General features: G+C 35.2%; 2 protein-coding genes across 2 annotated transcripts; both read right to left on the minus strand.

The window, feature by feature from the left end:
- Nucleotides 1-5766: 5766 nt before the first annotated feature.
- Nucleotides 5767-13317, minus strand: LOC107793263 (cytochrome b561 and DOMON domain-containing protein At3g25290). The gene is made up of 3 exons (XM_016615587.2): nucleotides 12601-13317; nucleotides 7520-7774; nucleotides 5767-6389 (listed from the first exon to the last, which is right to left on the minus strand). The coding sequence occupies exons 1-3, from the start codon at nucleotides 13279-13281 to the stop codon at nucleotides 6033-6035; spliced, it is 1293 nt and encodes a 430-aa protein (XP_016471073.1). The 5' UTR covers nucleotides 13282-13317; the 3' UTR covers nucleotides 5767-6032.
- Nucleotides 13318-15240: 1923 nt separating this feature from the next.
- LOC142163361 (uncharacterized) lies at nucleotides 15241-17804 on the minus strand. Its single transcript, XM_075220636.1, has 5 exons — nucleotides 17315-17804; nucleotides 17119-17192; nucleotides 16908-17022; nucleotides 15880-16193; nucleotides 15241-15774 (listed from the first exon to the last, which is right to left on the minus strand). The coding sequence occupies exons 1-5, from the start codon at nucleotides 17802-17804 to the stop codon at nucleotides 15241-15243; spliced, it is 1527 nt and encodes a 508-aa protein (XP_075076737.1).
- Between the last annotated feature and the right edge of the window lie 8242 nt (nucleotides 17805-26046).

Raw genomic sequence — 26046 nt, forward strand, 5'->3', positions numbered from 1 at the left:
TTGACCTCACGTAGTTGAGATATTCATCAGAAAAAGATATTCTTCTTATTTATCAAATCCCTTGATATTAGGATCCCGCTAAATTAGGAAACTATAATCAGTGACGTTTAGGAATTAATTTCTGTTTTGGGTATTATATACACTTTTCCCCGTGAATATTGTAAACAGCAGAATATGAATGAAAAATATTCTCTTTAAAATTCGAAGTTCTTAGGCATCTGATTAAGGTAGGTTGCAATCGAACGAGCCTCTCCCGGAGATAGGGTGTTAATGGTTCGGTTCGGACGGTTATTTTGTAAATTTTGTACCATACCAATTTTTCGGTTATTCTATTATATATAACCAAAATTAGATTTTTCGAAACCGTCCCAATCATATCAGTTTCTCTTCGGTACGGTTCGGTTAATTTTCGATATTTTTTTTATATGTCATGTAAAAGTCACTAGTAGAAGTAGAATGGAATAACATACGTACTTTTATAGGACTTAGCAAAACTTTCTAGATATTTTTACATTTTAAAGGGTGATGAATTAAGAAAATATGAAAGATGCCTAGAATATATATCCATTAACTACTCTACAACAACGTAAAAGAAATTAAATAAATTAATATAAAGAAAATATAAATCACTCAAGTGGAAAGATATTAACCAAGCTGGGACTGAGACTCAAGAATAAAGTCTATAGAAGATTAAATATTCAAAAAAATAAATCTAAATTATACGAAAGAAAACATAGTCAATACATCGTAGTTTGCTACTCATAATCGCTACAAATACCTTATTTCTTGCTAGTGAATATACTGGAAATAATTTAGTTTCAATGGGATAGCATAATAGGTTTGGGAATTATAATTTTGATTTTATTACTTTTTGGCTTGTAGTTGTTTTCATAATTCTAAGACACAAGCAAAATTTAATAACTTATTATTTTTAAACTTAATATATAAATATATTTTTCACATATAAATTTATTCGGTACGGTTCGGTATCTTTTCAGTTTATTTTCATAAAATAAAAAACCTACCCTAATTATCGGTACAGTTATAGATTTATATAAAAACCTACGGTTTTATTAAAAGAAACCTAAAAATCGGTACGGTTCGGTCGATTTAATCGGTTTTTAAATATCCATTAACACCCCTACCCGGAGATACCTCAGGACTATTAGAAGTAAACACTAACACCTTAATAATTTCTAAAACATGCTTATATTTTCTTTATATATCGATATTGTAAAGAATTTATATACTATTAGGTCATATTCACATGTATAGCTAGTAGCTTCCCTTGATTTCAAAATAAAAAATCAGTACATTGTTTGGTGTATATAAGACATTTTTTTTAACTATTCCATTATATTGAGCTATTATTGGGCTATATTTTAAAAATATATAAAAATTATTAAAAATTATAAAAAAATCTAAAAAATAATTATGTAATAAATTAAATACTTAAAATATAACTCAGGGTCATAAAAAGTATAATAAGTGGTATTTTGACACGAATAATGTAATAAATACAATTATTATGAGAAAATAGGCTATTATTGCAAATATTGTAAATAGTAATAAAAAGCACAAATATAATTACATAAATGGAGTAAAAAATTATTGAATATGCATATGGGTATAAATAATTAATTTAAATTGCCAAAAAATTAAAAAGATATATTTAATAAATATTGAACGAATTTAATGCAAGGAAACAATATTAAAGCTTTAAAAATTATGAAAAATTAGAGAAAATACTTATTTGGCTCCTATAAATTGAGTATTAATGCGAAAATGATATTTTGAAAGTATATATGATATTTATAAAAATATGAGGATAAAATTGGGTATAAACACTACCATCCGACCATTTTTTGTTGTATGATGCCATTTTCAAAAACTAAAAAAATAAACAAGGAAACAAACAAGAAAATAAACAAAGATAAGAAAAATAAATACACAAATATTCACAAGTTTTGACCAAAGCATGTATACTTATTTCTCAAATAACCTAAATGCACCAAATTATTCTTCGATAATGGCGCCAATTTTGATGACGTCCAAATCCACTCCTCAAAGAATAAGGGGACACGGTCGCATGCAATATAATTTATCAAACTATGGGTCGGGGTCGAATCTCACAGAGAACAATATGTAATCGATTACGAAAAGCAAGAGAGTTATTTCTAATTATGTTAAGCCAAACACTAATAGAAAGTGTTGAGAAAATATTATATCTAAAAGCAAAAAAGTAAACTAACTTAGAAAATAAGTAAAATGAGCAATGGCAACAAGCATCGATATACGAGAAATTATACTCAACTAATGATCCAATGTATTTCACAAGTTTACAAATATGAGCGAGTTTCTGTTAATTAGACTCAGATGATAATTCCATAGTAGCTTCTTCCGAAGACTAATAAAACTTCCTAATTGAATTATTACTAAAACAATTAAGAGATTAAGTGCACCCGAATATGGCTACAAGCAGATCATTCCTATCCCTAAGTAGAATCTATAAAATTAGGGTTAACATATCAAATTCTTGTTAATAAATCTTTTCCATCCCCAAATTACCCTTTTCCAAGATTAATTCGAAGTTAATGGGAGAGTCCTAGGGTTAGTTAATCCCTTTCAAAACATTAAAGAATAAGAATAATTAAAAAAATAATTAACACTACAAAAAAACTGGCTTTAGCTACGAACGTCGTCGCTAGTCTGTCGCTAAATTGTCCGTAGCTAGCAGAATATCTTGATAATCTGTCGTTAATCCGTCGCTAAATGAGATTAGCGATAGATTTTTCTGTTTCACTACAGAATTTGTCCATCGCTTAAACCAGATTTTTTAGAGCGTAACTAACTTCATAATTAATAAAGATCATTCCATACATAAGCACAACAAGAGATTTAATCCAAACTTTAATAATTTATTCTCATAAACAAGATTCAAGTACTGGAATAAATACTACACACTTAGATATTCAATACAAATCAAGAAAATAAATAAATGAGTGAAACTGGTTAAGAAAATCTCATCCAAAGTCTTTAAATCTTGGCTGAATACATAGACAACCCTTAAACTTGTTCCTTTTTTCCATCTAAACACTTAAACTAACCTCATGACTAATTAAGCACTCCATCTTTACACAAAGTGTGCCTTTTAGACACAAGAAGCTAAAGTAGTACAGGAAGGAATATGCGTGTCATTCAACCTTCGGTGACATGGCAAAAAACCAATGAAAAACCGACATGTGGCTCTTTCCCAGAAAAAAACTTTGAAGCAATGTCCTTTTTAACTGTTGAGCATTAAAAAGGAGAGAGCAATTCTGTATTTTTTCCAACTCTATTCCCCAGTTCATCTTCTTCCTTAGTTGCTCTCAAATCTCAAGTTAGTTTATAGCTTATTCTGTTAGCTTATAAGTTTTCACTATTGTCATTTTTCCCACACAAATTTCTGTCCCTTTTTAAGACTTTAATTCCTCTATTAGACCAGATTGAAATCTCCGCCGAGATCGTCGTGTGTTATTCACCAAATTATGATCAAGTTCTATAGATTCTAGCCAAAGTTTTCATCTTCTAACTCAATAAACAATACCGTGTTATGGAATAACAAACAACTAATTAAGAGAAACACTTTTGGGAGTTTAGTTTTTTTTGGAATAAACCAACAAACCTCACATCACCAGCCTCAAAGAGAACAACAAGAATTTATCAATAATTGTGAAAGTAAAACGAAAATTTAAAAGTGTGATGAGCTGAAAATTTTTCTTTCTAGGTGGCAATTTATCTTTCTTTATTGCTAGGTGTATACTTGGCATTCTCTGTGCAACTTTATGTGCTGGGATTCTGTTTCTATGTTTGTTTTGGTGAAGTTATGGTATTGAAGAGTGAGGACTCATGGTCATACTCATGGTGGTTTGTAAGTTTTGAGAGAAATTTTCTGTTTTGAGGAAAATAAAATGAGAGCAAGAAGAGAAAAATCAATGGGACTAGTCGTGCTTATTAACAGAAATTGAGATGATGGAATCTGGTTGTGAAAAGGAAGATCAGGAGGGTGACTAGGCTAGTTTTATGGATGAAGAAATGGAGTTTTCCTGTAAACAATGAGGGAGAGTACAGTGAGGTATGAGGTAATGGCGGTGGCTTCATTGGTGAAGAAGAAAACCATTTCAGTCTTTTTTAAACTGGTTGACGCGCTCAAAATAGGTGAGATTCACCTTCTATGCCATGGCAGCTTCTTGTGTCTGATAGGCACAATTTGTGTAAAGATGGAGTGCCTAATGGGTCATGAGGTTAGTGTAAGTGTCTAAATGAAAAAAAGGAACAAGTTTAAGGGGTTGCCTATGTATTCATCCTTAAATCTTCAACTGCCAAGTGTGTGTAATAACCTTAGCTCCCAAAACTTGTATTTTATCTAAATATATACCACAAGATATCTTCCAAATGAGCTAGGTCGAGTATTAAATAGTTTGGGACCAAAAAATGTGAATTTCCAAATCTGTCCAGTTTTTCTGCCGAGTCCTTCTTCGCGTTCGCAGTCAAGGCTTCGGTTTCTTGAAGAAGATAATTACTGACCATCGTGTTCGCGATTAAGCCTTCACGTTCACAAAGGCTTGTTGACCAGTTGACTTTTACATTCGCAAAGAGTAATCTAGTGGGTAGAAATTTTATCTTAATTTCAGCACCATTTTAACTTCTTTTCACTTGGTTTCTTTTCCGATCACTTCTAAATCACATAAACCTGTCAACTAGAAGTATATTATAGTAAATGCACTATTTTATCAATTGAAAATTCTATGATTAAAGAAGAGATAAGTGGGTAAAATACGAACTTATCATCAGCCGACTGAGGAGGCTACTTGGGAGTCCGAGTCCAATATGAGGAGAAGATATCCACATCTTTTCGATCCAGGTATATTTCTATGCCCGTTTGAGGATGAACGTTTCTTTCAGAGGTAGAGAATGTAGCGACCTGATAGATCGTTTTGAGTTCTAGCTTCCCATTTTGTGATTTGAGACTTTATATAGCTTTATTCGATGATTTATGATTTGCGTGCACGGTCTATTTTGTTTTTTGAAAAGATTAAGTGTGATTTTTCGACGAAAGGTTGATTTTTGAACTTGAAAATGGTTAGAGTTGACAACATTCAAAATTGTTGGTAAACAACCTCGGATCGGTATTTTAAGGATTCCGGTAGGTTCGTATGATGAATTTGAACTTGGGGAGAATGGGTAAACAAGACTTGGCCTTAGTTTTGGATTTTGACCATGTGGGCCAAGGTTGACTTTTTGTTAACTTTTACAAATATGTTAAAGATTGAACTTTTTTTTATACTAGGATAGTTTCTAAAGTTTGTTTTGACTTATTTGAACATTAATTGGTTGGATTTAAGTGATTAGAGGCTTGTGCTAAAGGAAAGATAGTTTTGGAGGGTTGATTTGTGCCGGAAAGAGATAAGTGTCTTGATTAACCTTGATTTGAGGGAATTAGGATGTAATTAGGTCTAATTATTATGTGTTATATGTGTATGAGTGGTGTATATGCAAGGTGACGAGTGTATGTGTTCGCTATGGGTTGAGCATGCGGGTAGAACTAGTTATCTTGTTGCTTCATGTATTATGTCTTTCATGTTTTAACTAGATTGTAAGACTCTTTGACTATTTCCATTCGTGTATGTAGCCGTGTTGATTTGGCTATTGGTACAAAGTGATTATTATTTCCAATATGGCAAGTTATTTTTTATCGTTTTTCTTGATATTGTTTGTGCTTCCCACTTTGCTTGGAATTGCTTTATATTTTTATGCTTGGTGAGGAAGAGTGAACAGATAAGCTTTAAATGCTTACATATATGCTGAATAGAATCCCTTGCCAATATAATATGCATTTCTAGTACATACAAATATGTTTTAGAAAAACCGAAAAGCTCCAAACAGAAACTCACACATTGGACAAAACACAGAATCGAGCCAAAACAAAAGGAAATTAAAATGGAAGCAACTGACTGCGTTCCGGATTTTCCTACTTTATTGGTGTCTCTTAATTAGTTGTTTTTTGGTGTATCACTAGGCTGCACTTTGCCATCATCTCTTGAAGCTTTTTTAGAATTTGCTTCCTGGTTTGCTATGACTTTGTCACATAGGATCCAAAGCTGAAACTTGTCGCATAAGAAATTGAACCAGGAGACAATTTCAAACACTAGAAAGATGAAAGCGAGGCAGCCAGCGACTCCGTAATAAGCTGGTACCCAATAACTTTCGTCCAAATACATTATTCTTAGCCCTTTCACTATGTTGATACAACTTACGACAAGTAATGAATATCCAAGAAGATGATGGAACATGTTCCGATAATCGCGAAACTTACTATCATCGTCCGGTTTAAGTTTGAAAAACAGCATCTGTATGTGGTAAACCAAATGATCAGAGACCTTTTGTTCATCAAGCGTGATAGTCGAAAATTTTAAGTTAAAGAGAGATCAAAAAATCAACTCGTTAAGAACATCAAAAGACAATTTATTCTATATTGCAATTCTTTTTATTGGTTTAAGTTCTCATAAAGTAATAATTTTGTGTTAATTTTAAACCGTAAAAATTAAAATAGCGGGTCCTTTTACAATAATAATGTATAGATTTTACACCATCAGATTAAAGTGACCAACAACAATAATACATTATATATGACTGTCTGTATTAATTCTAATTTGATAACCTAGAAAATAATTTTCTCCGTCAAATTGATGTGGACTTTGGCAGACCCAACTCGTGCATTACTCCAAACAGAATTACAAGGAAAGGGTGGATATTTGTCTAAACCTAGAAAATAATATAACTTGCTATCATCAATTAAACTACATTGACGGTAAGAATTAACTTTCGTGTGTTCTCTTAAGGGTGGCTTACAAGTTACATTGAGATTATGATACGAAGATTACATAATAATGAATTTATTTAATAGATAAGCTTATATTGGTAAACATTTAGTTCAGCAGATTAAAGATGAGACATACGGAGATTTACTAATTCTTGAGATTGCTAATTGGGGAAGAGAAAATGCAACTAAACTCGCGATAAAACAATATCCGACAAACCAAACGACTAATAAGAGCATAAAATGCCATGATTAGCCACTCACTTGCGTATCATCTACTTTTGACGAATAAGTATAGGACACTAGAATAAAAATGATATTTTTTCCTTGTAAAATAACAACTTATGTGTTAAGTTGCTCATATTTTTTTTCGTATTTAAACATAATTAAATTTTAAATTTTTTATTTTAATTTAAATGAGATGATTTTAAACTATACAAATATTTATTATTACTTATATTGGACCACAAATTTCAAAAATCTTTTTTTCTTTCCTACGTAATTTTTGTGCCTAGTCAAACAACGTCCCATAAATGAGGACAAAGGAAATAGTATTTAAATAAAAAGGGCTATTTGTGCCTATTAATTTGTGAAATACTGGCAAATTCTGAGTTTATCCTTAATATATATCGAGATTAAGAGAGAGAGAGAGAGTCTTACTTGTAGAGTGGCAAAAGTGAAAATGCAGATGCCAAAAATTCCATGTTTGGGAAAGGAGTAGTATTTGGATGCTCTGCCAAGCCATAGTCCGACAGCCCAACCCGCTGATCCTACAAGGTATCCAACTGTCTGGCATGAAATATGGTAGCTTTTCCAACCCGAACAACGTAACGGGGACTCTCTGAAATTCCTTGCTATAAGCACACCAATGGGTAGCAATGTACCCCATCCTATGATATTTAATATTCCATGAACCTGCAAATTTATTATCAAATGATCAATAGATTCGGATTTAAAATTTAAAGTTGGTGAGTTCCTACGGCAAACTCAAGCTATTATACAATGGTAATTGGATTCATAGTCAAATTTTTATAAATATTTAATGAATTTCTTAAATCATATACAAAGTTCAAATAAAAGCTATTGATAGTACCGGGTGAATAAAGTTCGTGGCACAAAACAGAAATTTATTAAGAGACCTTAAGAAAAGGAAAGAAGATCTTTTATATACATAGTCTATTTTTCTTGCTTTTGAAATGCAAAGTTGTTAACAAATTTAGTCAATTTCTTCTAACTTTTTTTCTTTTCAATTGACAATATATCACTAATCATACACGGCCAAAAACTTCTCTTTTCATTTGTTATAAAAATTCAGTAATTTTACCTTAAAATATTAAGTAGTATGTAAAAGCCCAAAAAATTTAGAGGCCTAAAGTCATTGTCTCAGGAGGAAAACATAAATAGGCCATATTTAAGAAAATATTTCAGTTACCTAGCAGTAGTAGGTATTCTTCAAAAAAAGGCACTTAAATAATTATATTTTTAGCATGAAGCTATAAATATGGGCCCAGAATCACGATTTAAAAAATCTAAAGCATTCTAAGAAAAGAGAAATCCAAAGCAGTTTCGATTCTTCTCCTTAACTTCCTAAATTAACGCTGAACAATAATTTGACTAATTTTATATTATTTGATTTTTGATTCTTTCATATTTGTATATTTAAATCTTAATGATATATAAAAAGTATATTAATTGACATTGTAAATATTTTACAAATATATTAAATATATATAGTGTATATTTAGAGTAATTAAGTTTTATACAATAAAAATTCTACAAATATACTAGTATATGCATAGGTTTGTCCTTGAAGATTTTCATATTTATGGTATATTTCTAGTATAAAATATTTTATATCTTATACATACCATGAACATCCCACAAAAAAAAATCCAGCTAATCACATTATTAATATACAAAATATAAGCAAAAAATGTAGGCATGTTTAGTTGAAAATATATAAGGTATATTTGTCGTATATACATTATGAACAATTTAAATTTAATATATATATATATATATTGCTTGTTGTATAAAAATAAGTAAAAATATTTAAATTTGATTTTTATATGCAAGAATGGAGATAAAAGGTAGCAACAATAAAGGAAGAGGGGCGAGTACCGTTACAAAAGAGTGAAAAAAAGGAAAGTTTTACTATAATGATGAGAGAGAAATGATATCAATATTATTAGAATAAAACTAACTCCTTAATCTAAGGGTCAGCTTATTTTTAAAATGTGCTAGAATTGTAAAAGAAATTGCCATTTATGGAATAAATGAAGAATAATATTATTAATGAAAATAATATTAAATAAAGGATTAGGCATGTAAAAATTTCTTTTAATATTTTTGGGTTTCAGCCGGCACGGGCTATTGAGTTCACATTAATCCATATGACATATGGTAGATTCTCCTATTATACATCAAGATTCGTTAATGTATAGCGATTTTTAGAATGTGTAAAAAAAATTCATTATAAGGGGTATTTACATCCTTCTAAGTGTTTATATTGGTCCATGCAGGTAACTTTATTGGTGCTCTACCGTCGCACGATCTATAGCATCAAAATCTAGTAAGATATTTATAATTTTATTTATAGTGTTTAAGAGCACGGAGTTAATTTATATACTATAAACTTTTTAAAGAAAGTTTTAAAATTTCCTCCCTGCAGTTCATTTTATACATTTGAACTTATTTGACTAGACACATTTTTTTTTTCAAGATTGTATACAGAATTTGAGAAAGGAAAAAATTGAAACTTAGGGTATTAAACAAGCTATGACATTTTCGTAACTATAAAATCATGATAATAAGAATAAAAACAAAAGTTTAAAATAAAATTATTCTCAAAGGAAGATTTGCATTTTTAGTCCCTCAAATGTTGGCCAATTTTTGTAGTGATCCTTCTAAGAATTGTCAAGCAAATTTAACCTTCAAGTAATTGAAATCTGCGCTTTTGATCCCCTGACTTATGAATCTTTTTAAATTAACAAATTATGTACCATGACAATCATTTGACTATACATGTATTATACTTAGTTTAATTTGTATTGTAACTCCATATATAGTTCTAAAACTGATCTAAATGTAACATATTTCATATATAAAGGGATGAAAATTAAAATTACGGAAAAGGATCAAACCTATCTATGTCATTTGGTAAAGGATTTAAAATTATCGTCCGTCCATTTTTGGTCAAAAAATACTCTCATGGTTATTTCTATTGCTAAAATTATCCCTTGATTTAATGGCAAAATCTGTGGGCCCCACTTTTAATGCGCTGGTAACATTTTATTGGGCCACGTGGCTTTTGGTTTCCGTCCATATATAGGGGTATAATATACCCGCCCCTTTTGACCTGCTTCTCTCTCGCCTACAGGTCAAATTCTATTAATCTATAGAAAAAGCTAACTATAAGGAGCTGATCTGTTTATGAAAATGGATGTGCTTTTAAGAGCCTGTTTGGATGAGCTGATTTGAAGTAGCTGATAAGCAGTAGGTGTTGAAAAGCAATTTTAAGTGCTGAGACTGATTTAATAAATAAGCAGTTACGTGTTTGGGTACAAGTGCTGGAATTGATAATAAGTTGTTGTAGTATTTGATAAAAAAGTGCTGATAAACTCTTTTTCTGTTAAAATGACTTAAATAAACTTAGAACTATTTACACTTAGAAGGGTGTAATTTCTTCAAAATTTTAGATTCCAAATCGATTCAAATACAAAATATTCTATTTATCATTTTATTTTAAATACAACTATGCTTAGATAAGATAATTTTATGATAATCATATAATCATAAGTTACAATAATTAATAAATTGACAAAAAAAATTAAGTAAAAAATAAATATAAATAGAACAAAATATTTGAAGAGAAACAATGTTTTCATCACCACAACACTTAGAAAGCAATATACCAAAAATTTGATATGTCCTTATTTATTACATACAATTCAAAGATTAATACACAATTACATAGATATAAATGTGCATAGGAATAGAGAATTTGCTTATCTTAAATAGTCAATGAGAATTGCATACTTAAAGAGGCACGAGAGGAGAGGGGGGGGGGGGGGGTTAGGTTGATAAAATACTTGAGGCAGTGAGTATCGATATAAGAATTTTGTTCTAAAAAGGAATATTTTAAGGATAAAATAATAAAAACCTTGGTCAAACTTAAAGTGCTTATAAACTAAAATTTCATAAGCTGAGGGTGACCAGCTTATGGCTTTTGGCTTATTTTTGACTTATAAGCACTTTTAACTTTACCAAACACGTAGATAAGCAGAAAAATTTTATAAGCTAGTTTGACCAGCTTATAAGCTTAGCCAAACACCATGTAAGTGTGGAAAAACAAGCCCTTTTTGTAATATTGCTACAATGTGCTCAAGATTTCCCTTAACCAGCCTTCAATATTTAAACAAATAAAAAGAGAAAAAGGTTCCTTCAAGTTTTACTCCATTCAAGCTCAACAAATGTTCTTCTTTTTTTCTTGTAAGTTACAGTTGTGTTTTATTTTCTGAATATTGCGAATGGAACTTCGAGGTCTAGTTTCAACCACATTTTTAACATGGAATTAGGTGAAACGTTGACAGCAAATTGAATGGGTATTGGTCAATGTCATGCATATGTTGACACCCATCTTTAGTACCTAAAATACGTCTTGACAAGAAACTGTATTTGGTTGAATTCGAAAGAACCAAGAAGAAGACAAATTGAATATATGGATTGAGTTTAATTAATAGCCTGTTTGGCCAAGCTTCTTTTTGGCCAAATTTTTTTTTTTGGCCAAAAGCACTTTTGGTCAAAAATTGAGGTGTTTGGCCAAGTTTTTGGAAGGAAAAAAAAGTGCTTTTGGAGAGAAGCAAAAACAGTTTTGGAGAAGAGAAAAAGTAGTTTCTCTCCAAAAACACTTTTTTGAGAAGCACTTTGAGAAAAATACACTTAGAAGCAGTTTTTTAAAGCTTGGCCAAACACTAATTGCTGCTCAGAGGTGTTTTTCAAACTAATTGGCCAAACACAAACTGTTTCTCATCAAAAGTACTTTTGAGAAAAGCACTTTTGAAAAACAGCACTTCTCAAAATAAGCTAAACGTGTTATAAATGTTGTGAATCTTTTCGGTGGAAAGAAGAAAAAGGGAGGAAAAAAGTGATTGAGTCTCTAACTATGTTTTAATGGTGGAAATTCAAGAGATGGAGTGCTTCCTTTGGCAGGAGAAAGAAGGAAGAGGGAGGGTATAAAACGCATATATCCAAAGTAATTGGGGCGGGTAACATTACCCGTATGTTATTGCCAACGCATTAAAGCAGGGCCCACCAGGGTATTTTTGAACCAAAAATTAGACATAGGATAATTTTAAATCATTTACCAAACGATACGTAGTTTGACAATAATTGAGAGTCCAAAAGTGTTATTATCCTATTTCTAAATATAAGAAATGTATGTTCTCTTTTAAACATGCTAATAAGGAAAGAAATTTACATAAAATAAAAGAAAAGGGATAACAGCGTAACCTTTTTCGTTATCGCTTTCTTCTTCTTCTTCTTGCATTTTATTATGCAAATACATGCGTTGACCAATATAATAAGCTTGTTTTTTAACCAGAAAGTCCTTTTAGTGTAGTTAGTAGAATTTCTCTCTAAAGTTACATAAAATGGGTGCTTTCTATAATTGGGCATGACAAAGAGATAAATCAAGGGGAAACTAAAAAAAAAACTCAAAAGTAAGAGAAGCTTAGGCTTACTTGTCTTATGAGGTGAGATGTATGAACTCTATTGCCTCGACCTTTACCAGTCATCAAGTTAATTGTCTCAGTACTATCATAATTCCTGAGTTCTTTAGCATGCATCTTTGGTTCCTTCCCTACTGCATCCATATCAACTCCAACTTGCCACACATGATTTAATCTCGACAAATCATATTTAAATGGATCAAGAACAATAGTTGCTTCTATGACATGATACTGAAGATAATCAATGTAACTAAAATTAAAATTGCTAATGTTCAAGTCAATTGGTGAAGGCAAGAGTTGACAACCTAACTTTGTATAGGTGGTGACGTTGTAAGTATCCCAAAGTAAATTGCTATTGTTCTTGATACCAATGAGGGCTTGTGTGCCAACCATTCTAGCTTCTGGACCAGGGTTCAAACCCCAGGCTAGCCACCCTGTTTCTTTTTCTAACTTAGCTCCCACCATTATGTCGAGCCTACGAGATTTTTCCTTTAGCTTCATGGCTATTTCAACTCCGTTGCTTTCTTGATATCGCTTGCAAAATGTTACTACTAGATTTCTCCGCTTCGCTTCTGACAAGAATCCCTCTGTGCAACTATGAGCATTAGTTGTACTGAATGAAAATACTGATAAAAACAAGAAAAGGACGACTGCAAATATCAAGGAGCGAGCTGGTGGTGGCATTTTTATCATTGTTTAATGTTATGTGTATAATACCTAGTTCTTCTAAGTATATATAATTATCAAGGAATTAAATAAGTGTATTAATTTTACATATAGTACTGTGAGAAGGTGGAGTTGAAAGCAAGTAATGTACATATTCTTTTTTCATTTGTCATGATTTTTTACTTTAAGGATGAAAGGTTGTGAAACTAGCTAGTGTTCTGATTACTATTCCATTAATTCCTCACACTTTACTTCTTTTTTCGCGGCTTTTCTTGCTCACAACGCCATTAAAAAAGTGAGATGCCTCACCTCTAGTTTTGGTGTGATAAAGACTCAGAGGGAAATGTGTTTCACGATATATAAGGGAAGGAGTAGAACTCAAGGTACAAGAATCGCTTCTTACCTAAAGAAAATGTTAAAGCAAAACAGACGGGAAATGTTTGAGTACGTGCTTTGCGCGTGTACCTTATATTCATGAGTACTGATGAAATCTACACTAATTGAGAAGGAATTCACACATGCAACAGAAATGATGAAGAAGAAGAAGAGAGAAATGAGAGATACAGAGGTCGTTAGGAAGAAGAGTCAATTCAGCTCATTACAAAGAGGTGGTCCCCTCTTATACAGTATTAATCACCTCTTAACTATCTAATACAAGAATTACACTGTAGTCCCCTAACTAGCTACTTAGTGCACTTCTAGCTCACATAACAATACTGCCCTTCAAGCTGGGGGTTGAAACAGATTCAGCACCCCAAGCTTGGACAAGAGAAAGTGATGCTGAGAAGACCCTAATCCTTTGGTCATAAGATCAGCTAACTGCAAATTGGTGGAAATGTATTGTGGTGCCAACTGCCCATTCTTGATTTTTTCTCTTATAAAATGACAATCGATCTCAATATGTGTAGTACGTTCATGGAATATAGGATTAGCAACTATTTGTAGAGCTGCTTTACTATCACAATGCAGTGACACTAGCTGCTGAACCTGGACCTATAGTTCCTTAAGCAATCCTAGTAACCATGTGATTTCTGCTGCTGTTGCCGCTGCTAATAAACTCATGTACTCAGCTTCTGCAGAGCTTCGACTGACAGTCTGTTGCTTCTTGGACTTCCATGAGAATAAAGAATTCCCCAATTTGACGACATACCCTGTGATAGACCTCCTAGTATTAGGACAAGAAGCCCAGTCTGAATCACAATAGGCAGAAAATGTATCAATAGGTCCTGCTTCAAGCAAAATCCCAAGGCCTGGTGCTGCCTTTACATATCTCACTACTCTCAGTATTGCATCCCAATGAAATTGCTTTGGTTGCTACATAAACTGACTAAGTACCTACATAACAAAACTCATGTCTGGTCTGGTGATGGTCAGGTAAAGTAGTTTACCAGTCAATTTTTGATAACTCCCTATGTCCTCAAGTTCTGCATCTCCATTTACCTCTACATGCTTATCATACTCAATAGTTGTCAACTTCTGATTGAGCTCTATTGGAGTAGAGATGGATTTAGCTCCTGCAAGTCCAACTTCTGATATCAACTGGAGTGCATATTTTCTTTGTGTAAGTAGGATCCCCTTCTTTGATCTCAAAACTTCAATGCCAAGAAAGTACCTTAACTCCCCTAGGTCCTTAACCTTAAAAGAGTTCTGTAATGTCTGCTTGGCTTCCTTTATAAGCTTTGCACTACTTCTAGTAATAAGCAAGTCATCCATATATACTAAGATAACAACAATGTCTGATGTTGTGTTCTTAGTGAAGAGTGAATGATCGGAAGCACTCTGATGATACCTTGCCTTCACCAAAGATTCAGTCAACTTGATATTCCATTATCTTGAAGCCTGCTTAAGACCATATAGTGATTTAAGTAGTTTGCAGACCTTATACTCCCCTTGTCTCTGGAAACCTTGTAGCAGTTCCATGTAGATATCTTCATAGAGATCCCCTTGCAAGAAAGCATTATTCACATCCATTTGGAAAAGATTCCATCATCTAGAGGCTGCTATGCTAATGATTGTTCTCACAGTAACCATTTTTGCCACTGGAGAAAAAGTCTCATGATAGTCCAACCCTTCTTGCTGTGTATAACCCTTTACTACTAATCTAGCCTTGTACCTTTCTATTTCCCCATTTACTTTATACTTTATGTTAAACACCCACTTGGATCCTATAGCCCTCTTTCCTGCAGACAGATCAACAATGCTCCATGTTGCATTATCTTCAAGGGCATTGATCTCTTGTGACATAGCTTCTACCCAGTTTGGGTCCTGACATGCTTCTTTAAAGCTCTTTGGTTCAATTGCTGCAGAGAACATTCCCAAGTAAGCTTGGTAATGTGTTGACAGATGAGAATATGAGATACTGTTGGAAATGCAATGAGGATGTTTTTGAGTGTTTGAGCTTGTAACATAATCTTTTAGCCATATGGAGGGCCTAGTAGTCCTGTTAGATTTTCTGACACCAGCTATTTCAGTAGCCACATGTTCAGTGAGTGACTGGCCTGGAGTTGGATCTATGCCTGACTACACATCAATGGTTTCTGTGAGATCAATAGTGTCAGCTGAATCCACTGCATCTTCAATTGAATCCAATGTCTAAGTGTCTGATGTAGCTGTTGGTTCCATGACTGGTGCTTGGGCTGCTTCAATTTGATCATGTGCTGTGGAGGAGTTTGATTCCTTAGTGGTGGTCTGAACTTCACTAGAGGATCTCTGCAGTGAGTGTTCAGGTAAAAAATCATTTGGTATAAGAGGCTTACATGGAAACAAATCTTCAGTGATTTGAGTTCCTTCCTTGAAAGGGAACACTTGTTCTCTGAATGACACATCTCTACTGATGAACACTTTTCTAGCATCCAAGTCAAACAATCTGTACCCCTTCTGTGTCTCAGAGTATCCTATAAGAACTGACTTTCTTGCTCTTGGACTGAATTTGTCACCACCTGGTAAGTTGATTGCAAAACACAAATAACCAAACACCCTTAAGTGCTCTATCTTTGATGGTTTGTTATGCAACATTTCATATGGACATTTCCCTTGCAATACTCTTGTGGGCAGTTTATTAATCAAGTATACTGCTTTCCTCACACAATCACCCTAGAATCTCATTGCTACTGAGCTTTGAAACATTAGTGCCTTTGCAACTTCTAGGATATGTCTATGTTTCCTCTTCACTGTGCCATTTTGCTGAGGTGTATATGGACAACTACTCTGATGTATAATTCCTAGAGATGCTAGCAACTCATTGCATTGAGAATTAAAAAATTCACTACCATTATCAGACCTCAATACTTTCACATTAATATCAAACTGATTTTTTTATCATAACAAGAAAGTTCTTTATTACAACCAACACTTCACACTTTGATTGAATCAAGCACACCCAGGTATATCTACTGTAATCATCCATAATGGTATCAAAGTAGTGTTTTCTATCATATGAGGGTACCTTATGAGATCCCCAAACATCTAGGTGGATGAGTTGAAAAGAACACTCTGAGCTATTATTACGTGAAGGAAACTTTAACCTATACTGCTAGCTAATGGACACACATTACAATTTTCTTGTACCTACATGTCCACTTTATTCTTCAATTCTGGGATATGCTGCATTGACTTCAGAGATGCATGGCCTAATCTCAGGTGCCAGAGTTTACTTTCAGCTCCTTTATTCACCAAGAAACCTGCTACAACTACTGTTATGTTCTCCTTCAGCAAGTATAGTCCATTGTGTTCTCTACCAATGCATATCGCCCTGCCACTGTAAAGATCCTGAAACATACAAAAATCAGGAAAGAATGAGGCTGAGCAACTGAGATCTTTGGTGAGCTTTGACATAGAAAACAAATTAAATTTAAAATCTGGTACATATAAGACATTTTTAACTGTCTTATTTCCCAGTATAGATGCTTCCCCAGTGTGAGTTATTTGTGCCTTATTTCCTGTGGGCAATTGCACCTCACTCCTTGATCATCAGTTCTTCTCATATTATTAGAATATCCTTAGTATATATGACATGATGAGTTTGCTCCTATATCTATTACCCAATCAAAATCACACATACCTGTATTTGCCAATAAGGAAATTATACAAGTCATGTTAGTAGAGCATTCTGGTGTTGCTGATTTTGACAAAAGTTGAACAAGCTGCTTGTATTGTTCTTTAGTGAAGAACTGTCCATTCCCCTGCAGAACAGCTGCTACCTTATTTTCCTCATTGTTCACATTCACATTGTAGATATAGACCTTTCCTTCTCTAGTCTGATTTTTCCTCTTGCTCTTGAAATCAGTTGGATAACCAATTATCTTAAAACAATTCTCCTTAAGGTGACCTTTGTAGCCGCAATACTCACAAATGATTCCTGGCCTTTTACCTCTAAAATCTGGACCTTTTCCTGCTAATATAGTGAGTGGTTCCTTATGTGTATCAACCACTCCTAGGGCTCTTTGGTTTTCTTCCTGAGTAACTATTGCATAAGCTTCATTAACAGTCACAACATGTCTCTTTGCTAGTACATCACTCCTTATGTTACTGTAAGTTTCATTTAATCCCATAAGAAACTGTAGTACACGTTGTGATCTTAAATATTCAATTGAAGGTCTAGCCTCCTAACAGTCACATAAAGACAGGGGCACCAACACATCTAATTCATCCCATAAATCCTTCATTTTAAAAAAATACGAAGTTACAGAATTAGTACATTGTCTCAATGTCGCTATAACTGTCCAAAGATGATAGATTCTAGTTAGATCTGATCTATCAAACCTCTCCTGGAAATCACTCCATACCTTTCTCGTATTTGAAGCATAAACAATGCTTGGCATCAACTTATTTGATACAGTACTCCCGATCTAGGACAAAACTATTGCATTGAATTTTTCCCATTTGTTATGATAATTCGCCTCTCTATATGTGCTCTTCACACAGGTTCCGTCTACAAACCCTAGTTTACTCTTTCCCCGGAGTGCCAATTTCATCGCCCTGCTCCATAGTGCGTAATTGTATGGCCCTGTGAGTTTGAGCGGTATTAGAACAAGTCTAGGAGCATCTGAGGGTTGCAAAAACAGCGGATGATTATGATCCAGTGAAGAAACTTCATTTTCGGCCATGGATGAACAGATCAGAGTTCAGTTGAGCTACAGTCAAGCTTTGATTCTACAAATTTCTTTCTAATTCTGATGGATCTGTGATCGACGCTCTGATACCATGATGAAATCTACACTAATTGAGAAGGAATTCACATATGCAACAGAAATGGTGAAGAAGAAGAAGAGAGAAATGAGAGATACAGAGGTTGTTAGGAAGAAGAGCTCAATTCAGCTCATTACAAAGAGGTCGTCCCCTCTTATACAGTATTAACCGCCTCTTAACTAACTAATACAAGAATTACACTTTAGTCCCCTAACTAGCTACTTAGTGCACTTCTAGCTCACATAACTTTAAGTACAGAACTTTTAAATATTTCATATCTATATTAACCAATGTGTATGAGTGACTAAAAATATTACAAGAAAAAATATAAGGTCCTTAAAATGATGAATATTAATTCTATTTAGCTAGCTTAAAAGAAGAAATCATGTCCTACATAAATCCTCATATGCTTTATTATGATTTTTCACTTTGCCCCCACTTATCCAAGTTATTCAATTGTCTTCTTTAGTTTTGGATTAATTAGTATATGCTTGATATAAATAAGTAAAATGATAAAATCGTATTGGTATATCTCTTTATCTCCTATTAAATTAGATTATTTGAATCCGAAGTACAATTGTCAAGTTTTCTTTCAAAAGTTATTTGTCAACTTGAAAAATAAACTTACTTATATGATGAAGTTAAAAAAGAATTAAATTTTGAATATTTTCTCTAATTAGTTAATTAAGAGCTCAATTATTTGTTCATTTTAATATCAAAATTTTGCTGCCTTTATTAGTTTTCAAATTATGGACAGGCTGTTTGATTATACTTTTGGCCGTTTCCTTCCATTGTATTATATGCACATCCTTTCGGAAATATAATACGTAAACATTTAGATTCTTGACATCATAATATTATTGTATTATATAAGCCAAACTTAATTGATTTTGATGTCCTAGGACATCAGATTTTTTTGTGTAGTTCAAATATGGAAAACTTAATTAAATAAAGTTTTAGTTGACTTTAAAATGCTACATATTAGGGAAATAATTAAATGACTATTTTTTCTAGTGTGAACATTATCTTAAAGGGGTAAAAAAGACGAACGCATTTCGCTAAAGGACTTCATGCTTTTAATATAGTATAGACTTGTAACGATCCGACCGGTCGTTTTGAGCTCTAGCGCGTCGTTCGACAGTTTGAGGCCATGAGTAGCTTCACTTCAGGTATTATGACTTGTGCGCATGGTCAGAATTGAATTCCAGTAAGTTTGGAGTTGATTTGGAAAGAAAAATTCTCATTTCGGAAGCTTTAAGTTGAAAGAATTGACTAAGATTGGATTTTTGAGTAAACGACCTCGAAATCGGGATCTGAAGGTTCCAGTAGGTTCGTATGCTGATTTCGAACTTGGGCGTATGCCCGGATCGGGTTTTGGATGACCCGAGAGCGTTTTGGAGCCTATTGTGGAAGTTAGCATTTTGGAAGAAATTTCATGAGTTTGGATTGAAGCGCATTTCAGTGTAATCGATGTCCGTTTGGAATTCCGAGTCTGGGAATAGTTCCGTATGCTGATTCTGGCATTGGGAGCGCGATCAGAAGCGAATTCGGAGGTCCATAGGTCATTTTGAAGTCATATGGCTAAAGATAGAAATTTGAAGGTTTTTGAGAAGTTTGACAGGAAGTGGACTTTTTGATATCGGAGTCGGATTCCGATTCCGGAAGTTGGAGTAGGTCCATAATGTCAAATATGACTTGTGTGCAAAATTTGAGGTCAATCGGATGTAATTTGATAGGTTTAAACATCGAAAGTTGAAGTTTGAAATTCTAAAGTTCATAAAGCTTGGATTGGAGGTCGATTCATGATTTTGGCGTTGTTTGATATGATTTGAGGCCTCGAGCAAGTCCGTAATGTGTTTTGGGATTGAATGGTATGATTGGTTGGGGTCCCGGGGGCCTCGGGTGGATTCCGCGTGGTTAACGGATCAAAAATAGAATTTTTGGAAGGTTGAGGTTGCTCGTTGCTGTCATAACTGCACCTACGAGAAATTGGCCGCAGGTGCAGAGCCGTAAAAGCGACCAGAAGAGCCGCATATGCGGTATTGGCGGAGGAGAACTGGGACTGCAGATGTGGTCGTTTTGCCGCAGATGCGGGACCGCACCTGCGGTGGAGAAGACGCAGAAGCGGAAAAGGGCAGCCTGGTGAGGAACCGTAGAAGCGGTATTTGAACCGCACCTGCGGAACCACAGAAGCGGCCAAGAGACCGCAGGTGCGGAAAGTGCTGGAGGTAGTGGGTTGTTTTAAAGTCGGATTTTTGCCATTTCCTCTCATATTTTCTTGGCTTGGGTGATTCTTGGAGGGTTTCAAGAGAGGATTTTCATCATCAATGATAAGGTAAGCTATCCCCCCACCTATCTTGAGTTAAATACATGATTATATACGGATTTGGGCATGAAAATTTGTAGAAAACTTGAGGTTTGAGGGACAACCTAGAAAATTGATATTTTGGGAATTTGACCATGATTTTTGGGTATTGAATTAAGATAAAATCATATATTTGAGTTCTTGAGTTCATGGGTAAACTTTATCTTCGAAAAATTTAGGAATCCGGGCACGTGGGCCCGAGGGCAATTTTATCAACTTTTCGATCGGGGTTAGGAATTTCTATAAATTGGATTGTAATGAGTAATTGAACATATATTAATGGGTTTGCATAATCATCGGCTAGTTTTGGAGCATTGTGCATCGATTCGAGTCTTCGGAAGAACGTGGAATGCCGGTTATGGATTTTCGGAGCGAGGTGAGTCTCCTTTCTAACCTTGTAAGAGGAAATTGTCCCCATAGATGAGTTAATTGATTATGTGCTCTTATTTGTGGGGTCTACGTACGCACGAGGTGACGAAAGTCAGTGCGTAGCTACTATTATGCTATTGTCCAGGTAGTCTAGGACCCAAAAGCATGCTATACGTGGATTAACTGTAAACTTATTGACAACTTGAATTGCTTAAATCACATCGAATTAGTAAATGAATTTCTAAAAGGATTAAACTTTATTTTCTTAAATTGTTAAAAGAGAATTGGCTTTTATTTGGATAATGTTCCCCGATAAATTCGTAATTGGCTATTAAGCATGTATTTCTATGTGTACCTGGGTCGCATGTAGGATTCGCGAGCAGCGTATTTGTTTATTTATGTTGACCGTGTCGCAGGTATGATGCGCGAGTGGGGTAATAGATGCATCTATTGTTCGCGCTGTTCGACCCTCGGCAGTGCACATTTTACATCTCTATTGGATCGGGCCGTACGACCTCGACAGTATTTGTGCATGCTTGTAGTGCTTGCCTTGAGACTTATTGATATTGATATTTGCTCTCCCCGACTTGAGATATTTGAAAACTAGTGGATTTTGAATCCGGAGACTTTTAATATAAAAAGGAACTTTCACCTGTTCGTGACTTACTTGAAATTTCTGTCATTCTTAATAAATCCATGAGTATTCGCATTAATAATATATCATTATTTGGACCACTAGTAAGTGCCGAAGTCGACCATCTCGTCTCTACTTCTTCGAGATTATATGGGAGACTCATTGGGTACACATTATTTTCGTACTCATACTACACTTCTGTGCATTTTTGTTGCACAGGCACATACGTCTCTAGTGGCCTACTGGGCGTAGTAGCATGGTTGATACGGAGACTTGGGTGAGTTTAACTTCTCAAGGCAACCCGCAGCCAGCAGAGTCTCCTTCAGTTTTCTGTAATTATTTTCTGTCCAATATTGTATTCCGGATAGTTGTTGTATTTTATTTCTTTCTTAGTAAATGTTCATGCACTTGTGACACCGGGTTTTGGGATGGTTTTGAAATATTTTTGTATTAATTGCTTATCATTTAATTTGAATTGAAGCAGTTATCTTTTTATTTATAAATTTTAAGGAAAATCTTAGTTTTCAAGATTGTTAAAATGAGAACTTCATCAAGTAATTTGGTTGGCTTGCCTGACAGCAGTGTCCGGCACCATCACGATCCTTAGTGGATTTTGGGTCGTGACAACATGGTATCAGATCACTAGGTTCTCTTAGGTCTCACGAGTCATGAGCGAGTCTAGTAGAGTCTCGTGGATCGGTACAGAGACGTCTGTGCTTATCTTCGGGAGGCTACAGGGCTGTTAGGAGTACTTCCCTTCTTGATTTTCTCATCATGCGATTTGATTCCTTTGAGGCTTATGCCTTTATTTATTTCCTACTCCATCTTATGCGATGCAAAACACTTGTTATAAATCAAGAATTGAAGAATTGTAATGGTACTTCAGATGTGGTGCGGGATGTTTCTCCTGGTATAGTTGATTGGACTATTATCGTCTCCTTGTGGAAGGGTATTCTATTGTTTTAGCCCAGTAACGGTACTTCTGAGAGCTCTAAGCCTAGGCACAAGTTGCCATGATGCTTATGAATGATTGTTCCACAGCATTGATGTGATGGTAGGATGTTTGCCTACATGTCGGAACAGTGAATGACTTGAAGGGGGTTTACTCAGTGCATGATCTAGAGATTCAGTATTTTATTCCAGGCGGGGGAAGGCAATCAGGTTGAAAGTGTTCCGGTTTGGGTTGATGGGTAACGAGACTTGGTATTTTTGAGCGTGGTGGAATGTTCATCTGCGATGTAGTGTTGTCATCCTCAATGTTATGTGTTAAGTTCGCCGGTGTTGTGGTCTTTTGCAATTCACCTTGGGGTAAGATATTATGAAATAATATGGGAGAAACGACTGTCAGAGATCACGGGGTACAGTGGTTCAGGATTGAATCAGCGTTTCTAATGTTGACGGCTCGAGAAAGATTTTCTTCGGAAAAGTTTAAGGTTAGTAGCGATTTGAGAGTTCAAGTGCTGCGAAGATAGATTTTGTTTAAGGCAACAACTGAGCGGCGAAGGATGAGAAAGGACATGTGCGGAGTGTCAGGCGGTGGTTAAAATTTCTAGAAGGCCAGTTATAAGAAGCAAAGGTCGAGTAGTCGATTAAAGGGGTGAGTTCCGCCAAAGTGGGAGAGTGGCGGAGTTGCGTGTGGGCTTTGTGGTAGGATGACTACGCACCTTAAGGAGAGTTTGGAATGATTTGGGAATTTTAGTGATTGGTGATTGGGGTCTACGGATTTAATTTGAAATATGGGCTATTATGCGGCAGAAGATTTGATATAATGGGAAGGAGCTGCTTGAAATGAAGAAGGATACAACATAACTTTGAATTGGAAGGATGCTGCCGCACATTTAATTGATATCCATGAGGGGTGAATGGACTTGTGCAGCTAGAGAGTGAGCTCAGACTCAGGATTGGTTTTTGATGTCGTAGTGATTGTACCCCGTGCAACAGCGTTGGAAGGTGTCGGGAAGTGATTTCCACAAGTGGGTTATTCCTTATGAGCAGGTTAGCGGTCGCGTGATTGGCGAGGCTTCTGCGGAGAATTCTATTGGTTGTACAACAAAGAGATCGGTCGTGCGAATGTGGTTGATGATTCAGAGTATAAAAGGGGTTTTACAGGAAGATTCCGAGAATTTTGGCGGTTGATTGTGCAAGGTTATGTCAATAAGATATAAAGAATATTGGTGAATTCCTGAGTTGTGTAATAGTGGCTTCGAGCTAAGTGGGAGAGCCCCACCGCCTATGATTGGGTTGCATAGTTAACTACTTGCGAGGTTTCTAGTTATTAGCATATTGATGGGTTATTTCAGCTACGGGAAAAGAACATAAGTGGTAATTTGAGCAAAAGAATTGGTAAAGGTGTGCTATGGTTGGCCCTATTGGCTCATGTTCAGACTTGGGGAAGGATTTAGGATTTATGCCTTGTATAGAAGCGGGTTTAAAGGGGAGTGATTCTGTCGGGTGCTTCGCCGAGAGGGTATTCATGTGATGGAAGATTTATGGAGTTGATTATATTCGAGGGTGAGCCAGAGCGGGTGGCTCTCAACAATGATCCTAGTGGATTCAAAGGGGTAAAATGTGGTGCCTAATGATTTCGAGCCTGTAGGTACGATTGAGAGTCAAGCTGTTGTAGCAACTTATGAGAATAGACCCAGAATGCTCTATGATGTTTCGACTTGCAGTATAGCGTTTGGGAGGTATGAAATAGTTCCTGGGATTTGAGACAGCATGGTCTCGTGATTCAAGGTCATTCGGGGAGAGTGCAAATAGAGTGTGTTATGTGTTGAATGGTTATTGTTATTTCTAAGGAAATCAGGGTAAATCGAAAGAAGATAGATTGGTTAGCCATAGTTGAGTTGGCATGTTGGTGGTAGAGATCAGTCCCTTCAGAGTGATCAAGTTATGCATGTGATTTGTGGCGGATCTTGTGAGGCTTGTCGGCCGCCTTAATTGATATTGTTCAGAAGTGTTCTTCTGTTATGGTTTGTTATGTGTAGGCGGATCCCAGAAGGGCTATGGTGGCTTAGTCTACTACTTAGAGATTTGCATATTCTACGGTTATGAGAATTCACCTGTGTGTTGCCATGGTTCTCCTGAAGGGAGTTAAGTGAAAAGTTTTTATATGATGAAGTGTTAACCTATTAGTGGTTCCGGAGTTATGATAAAAGGTGTGTTCTATCGTATATTGGCATGTTGGGTGTAGTGAGTGGTATGGAATCTGAAGTGGGGACCAAGGTTGCAGTTCGGTGATGGCAAGGATGTCACAACCTCGGACAAGCAGGAAAGGAGTTTCGATGTTTAAAGAAAGTGGGTATTGTCTTCAACGTCACTTGGAATCGGTGTTTTGTGAAAAAGGCTTCGCATCCTGGATAAGGATCTCTTGATTGCTTTTCAACGTTAGTGCGGCTGGTGGTTTAGATGTACAAACCTGTTACCTGTTACGGAAAGTTGTGGGAGCGTGCCCCACAGAAAGGTTGTATAAGTGTGGTATGTAGTCACTTCATTGATTAAATAAGTTAAACCAAGTATGAAGATTGTAGCTATGTCATTAAATTGAGAATTTATACCTGGAGGGCACTTGGTTTATTGGGTTGTTGGTTGTGGAGAAGTACTCCGGTTGTGATAGTTATTCTTGTATGTTATGAGAAAAGGGAAGTAAGTATGGACCTTTAAAAGGTTATTGGCCTTGTTTGGTACGATCAGGATCGACTTGAGGTCCGTGAATGGATTTAAACGTGAGTATGAGATCTATATCAAGCCAGATGTGTTCATTTCAACAAAGCGCTCCTTATAAAAGAGTAGTCGGGGTGTTATTTTGTCGTCAGCTATTTCATGTCATGATGTATTGCGCTGTGCGAGTTGTGAGACGACTTGGTAAATTTCCTATGTGGTGAGATTCCGCGTAGAGATGATGTTATGTGAGCAGGATGGCTTTGAGATTCAGATCGTATATCGCACCTCAGTGGCGCTCGAGTTTTGTAGCTTATGGCGCTATATGTCTCCCCAGGGATAGAATTACGTACTTAGTGTGCTTGTGACCGATATTCAGTAATTCATTGAAATAAGCAATCTAGCTCGGTGTATATCTCCTTATGTGAGTTTTATGGGTGGATCGGGTGTCACGCCGCCATGGTTATGTTGTTTGGATCGGGTTGCACGCCGCAACAGTGTGATGCTAAGTACAGTTCCCCGTATCTGTTTTTATGTGTTTGGTTTCCTATTTTTGGTGAGGAAAGCTCGTATTAGC

Source organism: Nicotiana tabacum, chromosome 8, assembly GCF_000715075.1.
Source record: "Nicotiana tabacum cultivar K326 chromosome 8, ASM71507v2, whole genome shotgun sequence".
NCBI classification, from domain to species: Eukaryota; Viridiplantae; Streptophyta; class Magnoliopsida; order Solanales; family Solanaceae; genus Nicotiana; species Nicotiana tabacum.